The 17,976-nt window shown below is 45.9% G+C and overlaps 2 protein-coding genes across 2 annotated transcripts in view; one reads left to right on the forward strand and one right to left on the reverse strand.

The window, feature by feature from the left end:
• The window catches only part of FBXW4 (F-box and WD repeat domain containing 4), a 106,047-nt gene extending 102,734 nt beyond the window's left edge, over positions 1 to 3,313 (forward strand). Inside the window, exons 7-9 of the mRNA XM_015415939.1 lie at positions 1,846 to 1,986; positions 2,140 to 2,281; positions 3,022 to 3,313. Coding sequence (XP_015271425.1) covers positions 1,846 to 1,986; positions 2,140 to 2,281; positions 3,022 to 3,138 — 400 coding nt within the window. The 3' untranslated portion in view covers positions 3,139 to 3,313. The remainder of the gene's footprint in view (positions 1 to 1,845; positions 1,987 to 2,139; positions 2,282 to 3,021) is intronic.
• A 460-nt stretch (positions 3,314 to 3,773) lies between these two features.
• On the reverse strand, positions 3,774 to 17,964 carry DPCD (deleted in primary ciliary dyskinesia homolog (mouse)). The gene is made up of 7 exons (XM_015415940.1): positions 17,882 to 17,964; positions 17,111 to 17,191; positions 16,243 to 16,367; positions 14,602 to 14,735; positions 11,682 to 11,784; positions 5,720 to 5,982; positions 3,774 to 5,214 (listed from the first exon to the last, which is right to left on the reverse strand). The coding sequence occupies exons 1-6, from the start codon at positions 17,943 to 17,945 to the stop codon at positions 5,878 to 5,880; spliced, it is 612 nt and encodes a 203-aa protein (XP_015271426.1). The 5' UTR covers positions 17,946 to 17,964; the 3' UTR covers positions 3,774 to 5,214; positions 5,720 to 5,877.
• Between the last annotated feature and the right edge of the window lie 12 nt (positions 17,965 to 17,976).

Below are 17,976 nucleotides of genomic sequence, written 5' to 3' on the forward strand. Positions count from 1 at the left end.
GAATTGGCTTTGATTCCCCACTCCTCCACATGCAGCTGGTGGTGTGACCTTGGGTCAGTTACAAGTTGTTTCAGAGCTGTTCTCTCACAAGCAGTTCTTGAGAGAGCTCTCTCACCCCCACCTACCTCACAGGGTGTCTGTTTTGGGGAGGGGATGGGAGAGGAGATTGTAAACCACTCTGAGAGTCCTTTGGGTAGTGAAGGGTGGGGTATAAATCCAATCTCCCCTCCACTGCAGAGTGGTAAATTGATGATTGCTGTCCAAATGTGTGTGTGTGATCATTCTCAATCCTGGTTCTTTGGCATATGCTTGGTCCTGATAAATATTTTTTAACATTCCTTTGCCATATTCATAGAGTTTCAGGTGTGCACATACACTGAAATAACTGCCCTAAGAATTAATCAGTTGGGTAGTCATGTTGGTCTGATGCAACAAAACAAACTTTGAATCCAGTGGCACCTTTATGGGTACAAATAAATGAATAAAACTTTTTTGGTCTTAAAGGCTCCTCTGGACTCAAACTTTGTCCTAAGAATGGCTGCAGAAGGCAGCTCACCACTGTAATACACAGGCCTTTTTAAGAGCTGTTTTTCAGTTTTCAACTCTTTTACAATTCATCAGTGACTTCCTAGCTTTAATCTGGGATTTAGCTGACTCTTTCCTTGCTGGGCAGGTATGTGTAGACAAGAGAAGATAGCTTAGGGCTGTTAGCACAAGGACAATGTACATAGAGCCCCTGGAGAAGCACAGTTATGCCCAACACATTCTGTTTTTTCACTCTATTATGTGTTTCTCCAATCTACCAGGGTGGGCTTTTGCTGGAGTCCTTCACATGTTGAGACTTTACTGTCTTTGGTGAAGACTTTTCTCAGACACAGTTGCACAGTTCCCTGTTCACCAAGCAGTTGAACTCCCATCCTGGGGAACAGCATGTGCCTAGAGATAGACAAACCTCTGCGTGTGTGTCCTGTAGGTATAACTATATTTCAGCCAGGTGTGTATCTTTTGTCTCTTCTTCACACTTGCATAATTAAGGGAACAACCTAACACTACCCAATTTCAATTTCTTTTGGTTCCATATGGTCTCTGCATAAGATATCTGAAGCACTGCTTGCTGCATTAAACTTGCTCAGTGCATTTAGATTTACATCATTTAGACTGAATACAGTTCCCACTGCCTTCCATACTAAGGTGGGTGGTGAACAGGGCTGGAGTCTTCTGCCCGGTGATGGCTCATATTTCCACCTGGAATCTACGTGGTTGGTGTTCAGGTACTGTTTTTTATTTCAGAAGGCTGTTGGTTAGCTGGGTAGATTTCTAGAGTTTTTTATTCTTCCAAGTTTTGTTTTGCCTTGTTGTTGCTGGTTTCTTTTATTTAGTTTATCATTTTTCTTGAATGTGTTTTAATTGTTGTTTTATAATGGTATAAAACCACTCTATTCAGTGGATTTCTTTTTTTGAAAAGCTGGATATATATTTTTAATATAACAAATAATACCTAGCATGTTATTGAAAATTAATTTCCAGTTTTGCTATAAGGACTAGCCATTTCTCTTCTGTTCTCTGTCTCCTCATTAGTACAAAGGGCAGAGCTAAATAACTGCTGAGTTTTTACATTTTCAGAGAACAGCTATTTCTTCTTTGTACTGATAATACCTTTGTGCAATGTGTGATTTCTTTTGCTAGCCAAAAACTAACCTGAACTTTTATCACATTTGGCTGGTCATTTAACTGTTTGGTCCAAAATCTGCACTTGCAGAAAAGCTGTATTTAAACAAAAGACTTCCACGGATTTTGATGTGTAGGTAACGGGTATTTCAGTTTATTCTTGGGATCTCTTTTCAGTGGACAGCTGGTCACATGCCTTGGAACAGAGTTCCACCGAGGTGCTGGAGTCTTGGATGTTTTCTATGAAACACCTTCCACTTTGCTGTCTTGTGGGTATGATACCTACATCCGGTATTGGGATTTAAGGACAAGCACAAGGTTAGTATGTGGATTTACCTGGTTTTCTGAGCTGGTTGGAAAGGATCTTGTAACCAGCTTTCTAAACTACCTGTAGAAGAGCTGGAGAACAAGTGCTTGGTGGAGAATACTCTAAAGCACCGTCTTACGGGATTGTATTTTTTCCCCCCATAGGGAGTGTGTAAAAAAATGGGAAGAGCCTCATGATAGTGCCCTGTACTGTATAAGGAGCAACGGGAATCACATGATCGCAAGTGGCTCTTCTTATTATGGTGTGGTCCGCCTTTGGGATAAAAGGCAAAACAGGTGCCTACAGGTGAGGCACTGGCAAGTATGTTCCTAAAAGTGGGTTGGGGATTGAGCTGAATGGAGGAGCCTCACAAGAACAGTGAGGGATGTTACTTCCTCAGATTTCTTCTTGAACCCAGTGTGGTAAAATGCATAGATAAGGAAGACCTGGACTCAGGTACCTTTTCAGCCATATACCTCTCTAGGCAACCTTGAGCCAGTCTCACTGTTTATCAGTTTAGCATACTTCAGAGTGGGAAAGAAACATGCATGTCACTTTGAGTTCCTTGGAGAGGCGGTGGGATAGAAATGCAGCCACCATAAGCAAGCCTCTGTCTTACAAGGCTATGACAACCCAGCTGCTTCACAAGCTCCTAGAGCAGAGAATTCTCTCTGTTGAATTCCATACAAGCAGATAGGCACAGCAAGTAATTGTCCTTTGGGACGAAGTGACATGTGTCTTCAGGTTCTTAGTTCAACTCTAAAGACATCCGGATACATTTTCCTAGTGGTTATTTTTCAAGCTATTGCTCCTGCCATAAGCTAGTTTTGTTCAGAAAAAGGTCAGACAGTGCCCTCTGTCTCATCCACAGGGGCATGCTGGCCCCGCTCCTGCCACCATGGTGTTCCCCTTGTAAAGGCAGCAAGGAAGCCGTGCAGCTGAAGTGTAGCCCTGTGGGAGCTATGGGGTTGTTTATTTCTCACTGGCTGTTATTGCTCAACAGTTTAAATCTCTTACCTAGAAGAAACTTTCTTACTGCTTTGCAGAGCTTTTCTCTGTCATCTCCACCAGTCAGCAGCCCCGTGTACTGCCTGCGCTTCAGCACCACCCACCTCTATGCCACCCTGGCATCTGCACTGCATGCCCTTGATTTCACCACCTGACACAGCCAAGGAGCGGCCAGGACTGCAGAACTGGTACCCATCGTGGAGAGCAGCGCCGAGAAGAATATTCGTGAGGCAAGGAGCATCCTAAGTGCTGAGGAAGACCCACATCGGAGTTCACCTGCCTTTTGGATTCAATAAAGGCTAATGCCTCTCTCCGGCTTATTTTTGTACCTCTTTTGTGTTTTTAAAGTAACTTCTAATGAAGGCTGTATTCAGAAAACTTGTTGGGAGACGTACATACTGGTTTATGTGTATCCAGTATCGGCTTCTGCATGCTTTTAAGTCCAACTCCAAGGTTATAAACCTTGTGCTGGACTTAACATTGGCAGGAAAGGGCTGTAACCTGGACACTGACGTGGCTAAGACAGTGAAATAGCTTTTTCCTGCCACTTTACTGACATTCATCACTTCCTCTTAAATAACCATTGGACTGTAAGTTTGAAGCCTTTTAGTTGGATGTATATATTGTACCAGATTTAACCATTGGTGTTTGGGTACACACAAGGAGTACTTCATTGGAATGATGCTGTCAAGTCAGTGTGTTGAATAAATTGTTAGAGGAACACAAGGAGTCTGTAATCAAGAACCTTGAATTTCAAAATAATTAAATGGCTAGTGGTGGGTCTGTACTGATGTGTATGATCACACTGTTTTATTTGCTCATCCACTCATCATGTAATCCCTTCTGCAGCATTGATGCTCAGTGACTCCTCTGAGCACAGTTCCCCTTTGTGGCACCCATGCTTCTGGAAAGTGGGCATGGCCATTGCCTGATGGGGCTTGTAACTGGCAGGTGGTTCCCCATCTTGAAACAGCAGCACACTGGAGAATGTGTAAGCTCTGAGTGTCCCTGAGCAGCAGGCCTCATGGTAGAGATGGAAGAGCCCATCTTCTCTAACAAGCCCACCCCCTTCTCTGCAGCTTCTGTGCTCTCATCTTAGCACCTGGGTGGCTTTTGACATAAGAGAAGCATTTATTTAATACATTCCCTTATAGTTATGGAGAACCTAAAAAACTCACATGCTGTTTTGGGTCAAAAGTCTGCTCTGCAAGACCTTCCCCTCAACCTAGCTACATGAAGACTGGCTAAGGTTCAGCCGTGGTAGGGACAAATTTACATGTTTAGAAGTACTCTTGTAATTAACAGTATTATAGCTATATATTTAGTAACGGTTATATGTGATGTTGTTTTATGTTTGGTGAGGTGTTATATAAGGCGTGCAGTAGTCCTATGGCTCTTGGTTGATGGTAGCTGTGAATGTGCCTTTCCGTGAGTACCACTGTTCTACAAAATTCAGTACAGAAATAGATGAACTCCTCTCACACAGGGGCAGAAATATGTATCTGACATTCAGCTGCGAGCTGAGGATGGAATTCACTAATAAGACCTAAAAGCAGCCGGAAAGGGTCAGAGGAGTGAATAATTTATCCTCAGTACACTGTACAATATACCCAGGCACTAGCAGAATACCCTGGACCCTGTCAGTACTTTGTAGCAAACACTTCAGCATTCATTTGACATATTCCTTTAGCATCCTACTACTAGCTGATATTTGTTCCATAGAGTTATGGGGTTCATATTTGCTTTGACTTTGTCCCATCTGAAGTGGGAAATGGCTGCTCTTGTAGAATTGGTTTTGAGACTTTGACTTCTGGACTGTGCAGTGTAGGATGTAGGCATGCATCGTGTACTTTTCTTTGTGGTTGGATTTTTTAGAAAATCCTTTTAAAAACATTTGCATGAAGATAGCTATGAGGTTTTGTAGGTTGTCACATATGTTCAATATAGAACTTGCATGAAAGGAAGCAAATTTGCTTTTGTTTTAAAAGGAAAGGTACCAGTGTGATCAAATAAGCACTATAAAATGAAAAGTAGAGTTTTAGGGTGAGGGAGTAATGCTTTAAATTTTACATAAGTGTGACAGTATCAAATATGGGCCAAACAGAGAAAAGTCATCAACTGATACTGTACTTATTTAAATATCCCTTGAAAAGTCAAAGGTAATTCCGCCACATTTCAAATACACTTTGTGTTCTTACTTGACCGTTGTCTTTCAATCAACTGGAAATGTCCTGAGGGAAATAGGAGTCAGAAAAATGTTGGCCCAGCCTTTAAACTTCAGAAATGGTGTTGATATACATAAATATGGAAACTTTTAAAACATACATAGAGAACACACTTAGACCCGTCACATTACCATTCTAAACCCGATGTTATCCATTGTTGGCTCAGTTCTGAGCAAAGTGGTAATAAGCTGTCTCTGAAGCAATCAGGCCATTTCAAACAGCACCATGCTCCCCCCCCCCCCCGGGGTTATTGAACTTTTTTTGAACATTCTAAGTTGAGCGCTATAGTGTTAGACCAATATAGCACTTCTCGATGTATCTCAATGGTGCTGCTGTAGCACTGAAGTGCTATATTGGTCTAGCACTATAGCACTCAACTTAGAACATTAAAAAAAGTTTAAGGAAGATCATGCAGTGAACAGGGGCAAGAAATTGCTATTGAAAGCACTGCAGACATTTTAAACAGCACACTACAGTGATTCAGATGTGCAAAAGGAAGAAAGCAGTTTACCTCAAGAATGGCTCAACCACCCTTTGCTAACCAGACGCAAGCAGCTTTCTATGAAAACGTAAATAAAATCCGTTAACAGCCAGTTGCTAAAATGGTTGTGTCTGAAATGACAGAAAAAAATCTGTTTGCAACCGGCTACCAGTAGCAAAGTTCTGCAGCTATTGCGTCTTGCATTCTCCATCTCCATCATTAGCTGCCTTGATCTTATTAAGCTCCTTTTGTAGTTCCTCTTCTGCAGCCAGAATCTCTGGTGGTTTCTGATACTGTGGGAGAGAAATAACTTGAAATACCCCAGCACAAATGCAACTGCCATTAACTCAATGAATTGTTTTAGAAAGTGGCCATTAAATAAGGCAAAAACAAAAAGGGTGAAGACACTGGACTGCCCAGAAATATACCTACACCTCTCCCCACATCTCTTCAGCCTCCTGAGATTTGATGACAAAGTGTAAGACTGCACCTCACATTCATCTTCTCTACCATGCATTATCCGTTCTCCCCTCATTCAGAATTTGCCTTACTTTTAATCCCACTTAAAACTACTACACTTAAATTTATATTAATTGTATACCAACTCCTTCATATATTCAAAGGGTCTGGTTTCTATACAGGCAGAGCAATCCTGTGTTGCGCCTGCACTGCTGTGGTGCAGCTGTGGCACTGCCAGTCACCTCTCTACAGGGATAGTTCCGCAGCAGCTGATAAAAGCTGCCCCAACAGCGTTGCTGGGTGCTGCTGTGGTGGCGGCGATCCCACTGCAGCATTCCATTCCAGCACTCTTGCAAGGCGGAACCAGTGTGATAGACAAGGCAAGCAGGACCAATGGGAGTCATGAGTCAAGGAGGCTGAGCGAAGCGTCCCTCACTGGCAGAGAGGAGTGGGCAACAGGAACAATGCTCCAGCTCTGCTGCACACACACCCTTAAAGAGATCAGGTCCCATTACAAGCCCTGACCACCTGTCAGTGTATGTGGGGGGGGGGCACATCACCCAGCCTCACGGGCATCCCATGGTGATGCTTTGCACACAGGACCCAGAGGGTGACAATGGACAAGAATGTGGAAATGAAGGTGCCTCCCACTCACTGCCAGCCGTGGTGTCCAGTAGAGTGCCCACACTATTGAGGGCATCCCAGTGCCAACCCGCATACCAGCCTTGCTTGGAGGCACATGAGGAGGAGGAGCAGGGGCTGTTGGGGGGAGCCTGCAGAGACGACAGGTTCCCCAGCAGCCTCTTGATGCACCCTTGTCACTCACCCACATCCTTCACTATGACAAAAAGCCCCTCCAGATGCCTGGCGGCCACTGTTACAGATACTGCCAGTCCCTCCATCCCATTGCTGCAACCTGAAGAATGCTTCCCACCACTCATGACAGCTCTCCAGCCGCTCCCGCTCAACTGCCACCCACATGGAGAAAAGGGTGGGGTGGGATGGGCTGTGCCACAGATGCAGGACCCATGCCCGGGGGCCCGGTGAGGGGCCAGAATCCTCTCCCTCCTCCAGACCAGCAGCAAGGGCAGCTGCTCTGCCACTGCCCCCATCTGCTGGGGAACGGCCACTGCCACCCAGACAGACAACCTTTATTGGCATGTAAGAGATAACATTAAAGACATCAAAGGTATGGCTGTTGAACAGCCAACAAAAAAGAACTGATCAATTAATAGTTTCCCTGGTTCGAATTACAGATTGAAGAAAACAAGCAACGTTAAAAGTTATAGAAGTGTTTTGCCCAGAGAGTAGCAACTGGACCTTGATACTCTCAGGAAGACCACACCATGTAAAAAGAAGGGTGTCCAGAAATTTTCCTCAAGTCTTAGTAGAAAACGGTCAATTTAAAAGAACATGGGAAACTGATTCGATAGCACCTTGACCGCGGGGGCATTGCCTAAATTCATAGGGGATTTTTGGGCATCTTCCAGAAAAGATGGCCGATGGCAATACGTTAATCTGGCTAACATAAATGCCCTTCTTTGATGGTGATCAGTTAGAGAACAAAAATAAATAGCTGTCTGGCCCAGTGTCTGGGATAATCCGAGATGAACTGGGGAACAGGTTTTCCTGGCTGCCTCAGTCAGGCACTGAAATTGAATATGTAGAAGCCTGCGTTTCATTGTATAAAATATTGTGGAGGCCGATGATGAGTAAAGCGGGTCTAGATGTATTCCTAAAGACCTAATTTTTTTTTTTACTAATTTCAGCTAATTAGGTTCATAATGATCTGTCAGCATTAAAAAGGTAAAGGAATTCGGGTCAGGATTAAATAGAAGGCGCAGCCAGAATTTGATGGTCAGAATCCAGGCCCGAGTTTCCAGCAGCATTTGGCCGGTTTCAAGATTATAAACCCTTTGCTGATTGGTTGTGCTTATCCAAATGGGAGCACCATACAGAAATTGTGAACTAGATTTTGCATTGAAGGCTTTTAAGGCCATTGGGACATATCTATTGCCTCTCGAGTGGAAAAAGCGGGCGATGGCCTCAGCACTGTTTCTTGCTAGAGTAGTAGCACATTTGCGGTGAGTAACCCAGCTCCCATTGTAGAAGAAATTGATCCCCAAGTATTTAAATGATTTGACCTGCTCAATGGGATTTCCCTGGATTGTCCATGTGAACTGTTTCCAGGATTTGGAAAAAACTAGGATCTTTGTTTCCCCATAATTCAAAGTTAACCTGTTGTTGTTACAGTAGGTCAAGCATTGGTTAAAAGACGCCTCAGTCAGATTCGAGAACATGAGAGTAAAACGGCGTCATGTGCATATAAAAGAACTGGGATATGGCATTGGCCGATTTTGGGAACATGTCCATCATGGGGTTTTTTTGGACTAATTTCAGCCAATTAGGTTCATAATGATCTGTCAGCATTAAAAAGGTAAAGGAATTCGGGTCAGGATTAAACAGAAGGCGCACTGCCATCCAAAGATGCAGCATCCACCCTCTCTGTCACTTCCTCCTCAGGCACTGGGACCCCTACAACTACAGGGTCACGGAGGCTGCTGTTGCTGTGTGCCTCCTTGGGGTCAGGGTGCGTAGCTGGTACATGACAACAGAACACCAGAGAATAGGGATCTGGGCACAGTGGAAAACACAGCAGTCACTCCACGGGAGCTCCCAGGCAGGCACTGAGCCCTTGCACCCCAGCCCCACTGGAGGCACCTCACGTCCCTCAGCCTTGGGCCTGGGAGCCCAGCTGCCTTGGTACTTCTCCCCGTCACTCAGATGCCACTCATAACAGCTAGACACATGGGGGTGGGATCTTTGGTGAAAGGTCCCAAGAGTGTTGTAGGAGAACTCCAGCTGTGGAAAGGGGGGGTCTGACAATGGTGGAGTCGCCCTTCTCCATGGAGTCGCCCTTCTCCTTCCGCATCTGCTCTAGCTGCTATTGCATCCTTGGCCCCCTGCCAGCCTTAGAGAATGGGCCCATGGCAGCACCCCCCCCTTGTGAGTTGTCTGTGGGGTGGAGGGACATCAGTCGGGACAATGGAGGGGGGTGTTTGGAGGCAGTGGGTGGCAGCACCTGGCCCCCACAGCTGGAGCCAGGTGGTAGTAGTGACCATGGACCATGACACTCACCACAGAGGACCTCAACACTGTGGCCACCCACCACCACAAGGGTGGTGCCTGCATGATGGCCTCTGCTCCTAGCAGATCCTCCCCCATCACCTGCTTGTAAAGAAAACCATTGGTCATGAGGGCTTGGACGTACTTTCGAGCAGAGCGAAGGAATCGTTCTAGCACTTCAGAGTGAACATCTCCATCTGGATGAAGGAAGGGCAGACACCCGTTCCGCAGCCATGTGTCAGAAGGCACGGCGGCAGGAGGTGGTGGAGCTGCTCCTGGTGGTGGCAAGGTCAATGCTTTCATGCTCCGCCACTAACCTGTACAGCAGTGCCTTCTCAGACTTGGTCGTTTGGCTGGCGATGGTGGTCCCTGCCACCAGATGTTGCAGCAGTCATGCCACCCACCCACAGAAACGTGGAGGCAGGCCATCTCACCATGGGAAGACGCTGATCCCCTCACCCTGCCCCGCCCCCATGCTCCTGCTATGGTCATCACTCACCAAGAGATGACTGAGGCCAGTGAGCAAGGAGCCACCCATGGGGGGGGGGGGGACACACACCAGCCACGTAGATGACTGTGACTCTGGTTGCCCACCACCTTTGTGAAAGCCATCCCCGTTTTCTGCAGAGCCAAGCCAGCCACAGGCAGGATGGTGCTCCCTTCTGCCCTTACCTCCCATGCTTGGGGTGCACCACGTTCACTTGCTACCAGTGCCGTACATCTGTGTGGCACAGTGAAGGCGGAGGAGGTGCCATGGCTATCGGTACTGGTCTTTTGGTCAGCATCTGCCTCGATTGGTTTGGTCTAGACAGAGCCACCATCCAGGCTCTGTGCAAGGAACTTGGGCCAGCCCTCCATGGCCAGGCTCATGCTTCTCATGCCATCCCCATCTTGCAGAATATCCTCCTCTCCCTGAGGTTCCTGCTCACTCAGTCCTCCCCGGGTGTAGTCACCAATGATCCCTCTAAGCGGTGGAGCCTTGTGAGCAAAAACTCCACTCTGTGAGCTACTGGCATGAAAGTCATGAGCGAGCGATTTGGATACTGCATAAATTAGTTTGCTCTGGAGCCCTCCTTCCTGAGCCAAGACAGAAATCTGTGAACTGGAGGCTAAAAAACTGAAACCTAGCTCACACTAACTCAGCTTAGAAGGAACACTGTTTGTCACAGAGGTGCCTGAAATGTCACAGTTCTTGACTAGCAGCTGCCTGCACAGCTTTTTGGATGCCATGCTGGCGCACGTCCGGGAGCCTTTGATTTGGAGCCTTTCCCGATGTGATGGGGGCCACTGACTGCTCCCGCAAAGCCCCCTGGGAGGGGCTGCAGTTATACCATAACTGTCACCACTTTTATAGCCTGTAAGTTCAGGCCTCTTGTGACCACCAAGTTCCCAGGCAGCATCCATGACTCCCAGTTCTTTGCTACATCTGGCCTCAATCGCCTGTTGGCTGCTTGGCTAGAGGGCAAAGGATGGCTCCTGGGTTAGTATGGTGGGCATGGCTGGGCATGCATACAGCAAAGGACACTATCCCTGACACCTCTCGTGCCATTTCCTCCAGGAGACCACAGAGGTATCCCATGCTCCGTATTTGCTGATGCCATATCTTAAAGATGACCTACTGGACCATGCAGCCTACAACGAAGCCCACCAACAAACACACATGGTCACTGAGCGGGTATTCAGCCAGTTGAAGATGTGGCTCTGATGCCTACCCCACACAGGGGACTGCAGAACTATGCAGCCTCTGGCAGTGGTGAAGCTGTTCGCAGTTTGTGCCGTGCTCCACAGTATTACTATGTGGCAGCACCTTCAGCCTCCCCTTGGTGGAGGGGTCCCGTATCCCAGTCCATGGATGGGTTTGCGGGCTGGGGTACAGGACCTTGTCCTGACACTGGGGGCATCCCGATGCCTGCACCAGTAGTTGGGGGGGGGCGCTCTCCTCCTTTCAGCCCAGGTGGGGAATGATGCTTGGCCCACCCATGACATCTGAACTCTTACCATGGCACACAGGGGCACCACCAGCCCCATATGGGCTTTCCTCCAAAAAAGGCTGGACCCTCCCCAGCACATGCCATCATTCAGGTGTCATTGGTACTGACAGGGTGGTCTGCTTGCCAGTACCGATTGAACACAGCGCTGCCTCTAGGCACACCTGGCTAGGTTCAGGGCTCACTCTGGTCTGTGGATACATTCCTGTGGGCCAGCTGCCAGAGGTAGCATCCAGAGGGATTGGCAAAGTTACTGCCATGGGGGCTGGTGCACAGCTGGGACCCTCAGGCAAAGGAAGGGACGACAATGACAACAGAGCTAGGAATTTCCACCAGGTGAGATGGTTAAGCCGTGAGTCAGTCGCACCTCTGGCTGGATGGAGGTAGTATGCTAACAACTCAGCCTTACTGATACCTACTGTGATAATCAGTGTGTTGTTGGCATGCGTGAAGCTCAGAGCACTGCAGTCCAAAGGCAGTTGGAATCTGTCTAGGTCAGGAATAGAGAACTTCTTGTAGTACCTGAAGGCAAGCATGGGAGAGAATGTGAGGGTAAGGCAAATTTCTGCTATTCTACTAGTCTTCAGCACTGAGAGCAATTGTTTATAGATTTCGTTCCTGAATTATATTTTGATATAAATAGAGATATAAATAGAGTGATAAATTGTTTATAGATTTCGTTCCTGAATTATATTTTGATATAAATAGAGTGATAAACTGAACATTCAAAGAAAAATGTATTTTACTCATTCCATCTCAGGCCAGCAAAGATTAGGGTTTGAGTACCTCCCAAACGTGACTGTAGAATGCTGGGTACATGGTGAGGCAGCAACATGCCTCCCTGAACAGGGAAGCTGGGCAGCAAGAGAACCCTTCGAACTGAATCTCAGCTTACTCCTTTATTGTTTGAATCGTCACTGGCATGTGTAAATGCCATCACACATTTACTGAACTTTCTTGCCATCTGTAAACCAGAAGCAAATTTCGCTTCACTCTGTCTTCTAGTATTGCTTCCATTTGGTCCCTCTGATACTTGGAAGTCTTTCTCTATGAACTTCTCTTGTATCAAGATACTACTGGTGTGCTGAACTGAAGAGCTTTTTTGCTGATGTCAGATCCAGAAGCAGGCCCTTCCCCTTAAGCCAGTTTTGCTCAGAGGTTGATTGCTTGAACTGCTATGAACCCTTTATTGTCCAAGTCTTAATGAGAATGCACACAAAGGCCAAACAACTCTGGCTGCTTTGCTGGCTTTGGAGGAATGTTACCGCAGGGCTCAGAGCCTTCTGCGTGTATTTGGGAAAGGTGGCAGACATGGATAATAGTGGAGGTGTCAAAGGTTAAACAGCAAAGATTAGATGAACACAAAGACATGTTAAGGAAGTGTTAACTTCTTACTGATTGAGACAATAAAAAAGCAGATCCTAGGAGAAGCCCAGTGTTTCAAAGAGCCTAGGGAGCCATCATTGGGAACACCAACTTTGCTCCCCGCCCCAAGCAGGGTAAAAATACCTGGTCTGGCTTCCAACTAAAATCTGTGAAAAGATCAAAGGGAAAAGATCTGCTGCTTCCAGTATAGTTAACTGCTACCTCGCCCTGCAATAATTGATTCTGCTGTGGCCAAGAAGGCTTTGCCTGTTTGGAAAAGTTTGGTTTAATGGATTTGTTTTACGGCAAAAGGGCTGGAGCAAATCCCACTTGAGTAGCCTTTTGCTGTGGCTGGAGGGGAAAACACTGAATGACTTAAAGTGGGTGGCAGTATTCTCCTTCTGGAGGACTCTTAGGGCAACTGTTTTCTGGCAGGACTTCTGTGCCTTTAATAGCTGCAAAGCAGATATTCAGTGTTCTCTCATATCACATCTCCATGCCAAGAACAGTATTGTCTGCTGAGTTTGTCAGTCATAAAGGTATGAAAGGCAAAAGACTTCTCTTCATCACAAAAAAATGCAACTTGGTCTCTTATCATGCCGCCCCGCCCCCCCCCCCCCTTTCCAGGAAAAGAAGTATTATCTACCAGGAACACAAGAACTTGTGTGGATTGTAAATCTGCATTTGGTCTAAATAAAAGCTTAGTTTCAGTGAAAGTATTGAGCAGAATAACTGTATGGAAGACCAAAGCCAGATTTACACTATTTTTGTCCTTTTCTGTACAAATTAGCACAATGGTCAGGTCCTTTGGGAACCATAAACTCAAGTTAGGTTCCCTTTCTTGCCTCCAAGGCAGATTACAAAAAAATCAAAATCTATCATAACATTATGATGTACAACTATAACCACAGCAGAGGCATGTGACTTAAGTAAAAAGAGAAAAGAGACACAAAATTGATAAGCTGCTGTAGTCTTAAAAGCTTTCTGGGGGGGGGGGGAATCTAGAAAGCTGCAGGGATGGAGAATAGTGAGCCTTGCTAGAGATGAAAGCCTTACCTTAAAAACAGGCAAGATCAAAATAAATAGTCCTACACTCTGTTTCCATTAGGGGCAGCCAGACACATTAGGAAAGTGCAGACAAATGGAATGAAGGTTATGCCTCCCCCCATCACTCATCTCCCAACTGATATTCAAAGATAAACTGCCTCTGAATATGGAGGTTCCTTTTAACTTTCATACCAAACAGGTTGATAAACTTATCCTCTAATCTAATCACCTTCTAAAGCTACTACCACATCTTGTGGCACCAAATTCCACACATTGTGTAAAGGCATACTTTTCTGTGCATCTGAGCCCACTTTTGTTGGGGACCCTAAAATGGTATAAGACTGTGATTCTGCAGAAAGATTAGGATACTCATAAATCATTCAAATCTACAACTTTGTACCTCTCAAGAAGACAGGAGGGCACCAGGAAACTGATCCTGCACCTGCCTAATTATGGTCAGACAGCCAGAGCACTAAGATGGAAAGCCCAAAGGGTTAATCTGTTCTAGCCATCACTGTGAAGAATGTGATAGCTCCTGGCCACATCCTTGGTCTTTCTTTGTCCCTCACTAATAGTACTTCTTATCCTCATTTTGTCCTCAGAGCAACCTTATCTTACACGCATAACTGGCTAAACAGAAATGAAGAGCTCTTTGTCAACAGCACCATCTCTAGGTAATTACTGGGGATAGCACAAAAGGAGGTAAGGCATTAGAAAGGAAAAAAGTGTACTGTTTCCAAATTTCTGTGCTCTTTATCAAAAATTGGGAGAAGAGGAGGGAAATGGATTTGCTTCAGTTATTCTGTCAGCCAGGAAGGTAGAGTTTTACAATAAAGAGAGCTCTCTGTGGCTTCCAGTCCCCGAGACAATCTGGCAATCTACCCCAGTTCCATCCTACCCTGAGTTAACTCAGCCCACTGTGCTTACTTCTTGTTTGTTGTGTGGATAACACAGCTGCGCTGATCCTTCTCCACTGAAACACTGTAAACATCCTTAGGATATGGCAAGTTCCGAATCCGCCACTGGAAGCTGTTCTTGGTATCTTTTCGCATAAAGACAGGCTAGAGAAAAAGCTAGAGGTTAGCCCACTGCCTGTGCATAAGGAATAAACAGTAATCTAAGGTTTCCTTGGGATGGCATATGTGAGGATTCTTAATTTTGTATATTTAGGTAGTTGGTCTTTTTCCTTAGATCCAAGTAGCAATATTAAGGCTTGAGCCCCTCTGGGCTACAACAGTGTGCTTATATTTTGGTTATCCCACATCATTGTGGGACAGTTTCCGCTTCTGGTGCTCTGCATTTATCATCATTTCAAGGCATCTAGGGCCTGCTCAGGATACACAAAGTAGAGTCAGACAAGAGGTGAACCTGTGGGAGAAAGGAAATCTTACCCCCTCCACTCTGCTAGCTCCTGCTTCTCTCCTCTTGCTCCATCTGGCTTGTCCTACTTGGTTCCTTCTGCTTCTGCCCCCCCCCCCCGCTCTTGTGTTCTTCCACACACCTGCTGGTTCCCCATCCAATATTTTTTCTTTGCCTATCCACACACCTGGTCCATCCTCTGCTTTCTATTTTCTTTCTTCTTCACCCTTACGGCCCCTGTGGTATCTCCTCTCCCACTCCATGCACCTGATTACCTCAACTAAAGTTACTTTTTTATATAGCACCAGTTTTCAGTTACAATTCACCATTCTACCAACCCTAAATACCACCTTGAACCCCCCATGTTCTCAGCACAAATACAATTGGTGTTTTTATAGTTCTGTGGTTTTTTAGCCCACAGTTGTTAAGTTGGCCATTTTTCTGCAAACCCAGGGTTCTCCTTGGGTTTACAGAGACCTATATCAAAGCATGCCCCTTCCTCTGTGCATCCTGCTATTTTTTTTACCTACATAGGGGCCATACTTTCACATTAAATATGGCACAGAGGAAGGGGCAGGAAGGAGGCTATCAGAGATTCAGGCCAGAAACAGAAAATAAGATACAGCAACAGAAATGTGCTGAGGATACAAATATTGTCTCCTATAGAGGTGACAGGAGCCTATCCACACACACAAATCAAGCAGAGCACTTGTTCCTAAGTTTAAATGACATACTAGGATATTGTTCACCTCATGTTGAATAGTGAGGTCAACAGCACAGAATACCCCTTGGCTAACCTAACAGTGACAACTGCTGTCATTGCGAAAGGGCCATAGCTAAGTGGCAGAGCACTTGCATTGCATGAAGACGATCCAAGATTCCCTTGCTTAAGCAATCCACTGCCAGTCAGAATAATACCAGCATACATTGTATATTCTGATTCAGTGTAAGGCAGGTTCATCAATTTATACCAGAACTTGGGGTGTGAACTAATCAACTAGCAGGGCACTATGTACAAGCTTCTCAACCAAGGTAGTGCTATCTGAACCACTGCTTTTCTCCCTCCCATAAAAATCATGACATAGTTGAGCTACACGATAACATCCTGAAACTTATGTTCTGCCTCTAAAAATACCATCTCAGAATGTTTCCACAATAAGACCACTCTGAGATATTACAGTGATACAAATAGAAGTATGGCATACATACATTGGTACTACTCTCTTTTATGAGCTCACGATCCAGGGTTCCCACTGCAGGCATGGTTGGCTCTCCCACTTCGACCTGCCAACTGCCATAAGCCCCCAGAGCATTCTTCTCTCTCCATTTCCTCACTGCAGAGGAAGGAAAAGACACAGGTGGGGAAGAGACTTTCCAGCAAAAGCCAACTCTGTACACTGGGGTTCTTTTGATGCTTGGAAAGGTTAGAGGAGATGCTACTTGGGCAGAAATTTTTAAATCAAGGCAATACCATCTGCTGAAGATCTCTTTCAGATAAAGCACAAACACATATGCTAGAAGGCCATCCTTTCCTTGGAGTATATATACATCACTCCCATGATGCTAAGTATGAATTTCCTCCCAATATTAAGGATGATTCTACTCTATGCCTTCTGAACTTGAGATATTGCTGTTTTAAGTGGACAGTAAAACAAGTCACCCAACTTTCCTCGCACAACACAGAAATTAATATTTTTCTTGTGAGGTTCCGCAGAGGGTTTTGTAGTGTCATGCACCTCCTCAGATGAGATTCTTTTTGAAGTGAAGGTGTTGACAATATATTGTCCTCAAATTATATGGTATCACTGCTGGATTTTTTATCGTTAAATATGTTGATATTTTAACATTTCTAAACCACCTTGATTTTAAGAAAGGTAGTAATACAACAGCTCAAATAAAATAAACATTCGGATGGAAAACTCTTGCCATTGAAATCAAGTCCCTGCAAACCTGCATTATGTGCAATAATGACAAAATGCTAAATTGCGGCTCTTGCTCAGCCTCCTACCCCATGTTAAACCACAAGCCAAGGCTCCCATTGTCACTGTCCACTCTCTAAACAAAGAAACTGGCTTACGAAGCAGCTGGTTGGTCTTCATGTCATACTCCTCAGCCATCTCCTTTCCATTGTCAAACAAGTAATGGATTTTTCGCTTGCCTAAGCAGAACAGAAGGTGGGTGAGTCTGCAGAAAAAGATGGGGGGGGGAATCCCCCCACATACCACCAATGCTCCCTCTACGCTGTGGAGTCTTGTGAGCAAAAATTCTGCTTTGTGAGCTATGGCATTAAAGTTGTGAGCAAACGATTTGGCTACTGCATAAATTAGTTTGGTCTGGAGCCATCCTTCCTGAGCACAGACAAAAATGTGTGAGCTGGAGGCTAAAAAGCTGTGGGCTAGCTCACACTCAGCTTAGAGGGGACAAGCCATACCACCATTCCCACATCCCCTAGCCTCGATCCCGCCCTACTCAACTAGAGGTTTAGGTGCAGGAGGCCACAGAACTCTGGACTGGGACATATTTTAAGTAAGCATTATATGCTTCCGCAGAAGTCAGTCCCATGTGTTCAGTGGGGCTTGTTTCCAGGTAAGCGGGATTCGAAAAGAGCAAGCCTCTAGTAGCGCACCTTAAAGACTAACAAAACATGTGGCAGTTGAGAGGCGCAAAATCGGGTCGGCTGCGCTGCCGGCTTTTCACAGTCTGAAGGGCCCGGCGCCTCGCTCATTCCCAAAGGCACTCGGCTACCCCATTACGCGCACTCGTGCTTACTACTTGTTCGCTGCTGCAGGATCTCTCCAAGCCCCCGCCCCCCTTTCCCGCGTCTAGTGCAGGGCCCGATTCCAATTACCGTCCCCGAGCAAAGCGGTCTTGCGCGCCGAGCGCAACTGCGCCAGCCAGTTGTCCCCAGCCATACTGCAGATGGACGCATCTCCAGAGCAACCG

The sequence above is a fragment of the Gekko japonicus genome, unplaced genomic scaffold (assembly GCF_001447785.1).
Source record: "Gekko japonicus isolate JY-2015 unplaced genomic scaffold, Gekko_japonicus_V1.1 scaffold59, whole genome shotgun sequence".
In the NCBI taxonomy this organism is placed as follows: Eukaryota; Metazoa; Chordata; class Lepidosauria; order Squamata; family Gekkonidae; genus Gekko; species Gekko japonicus.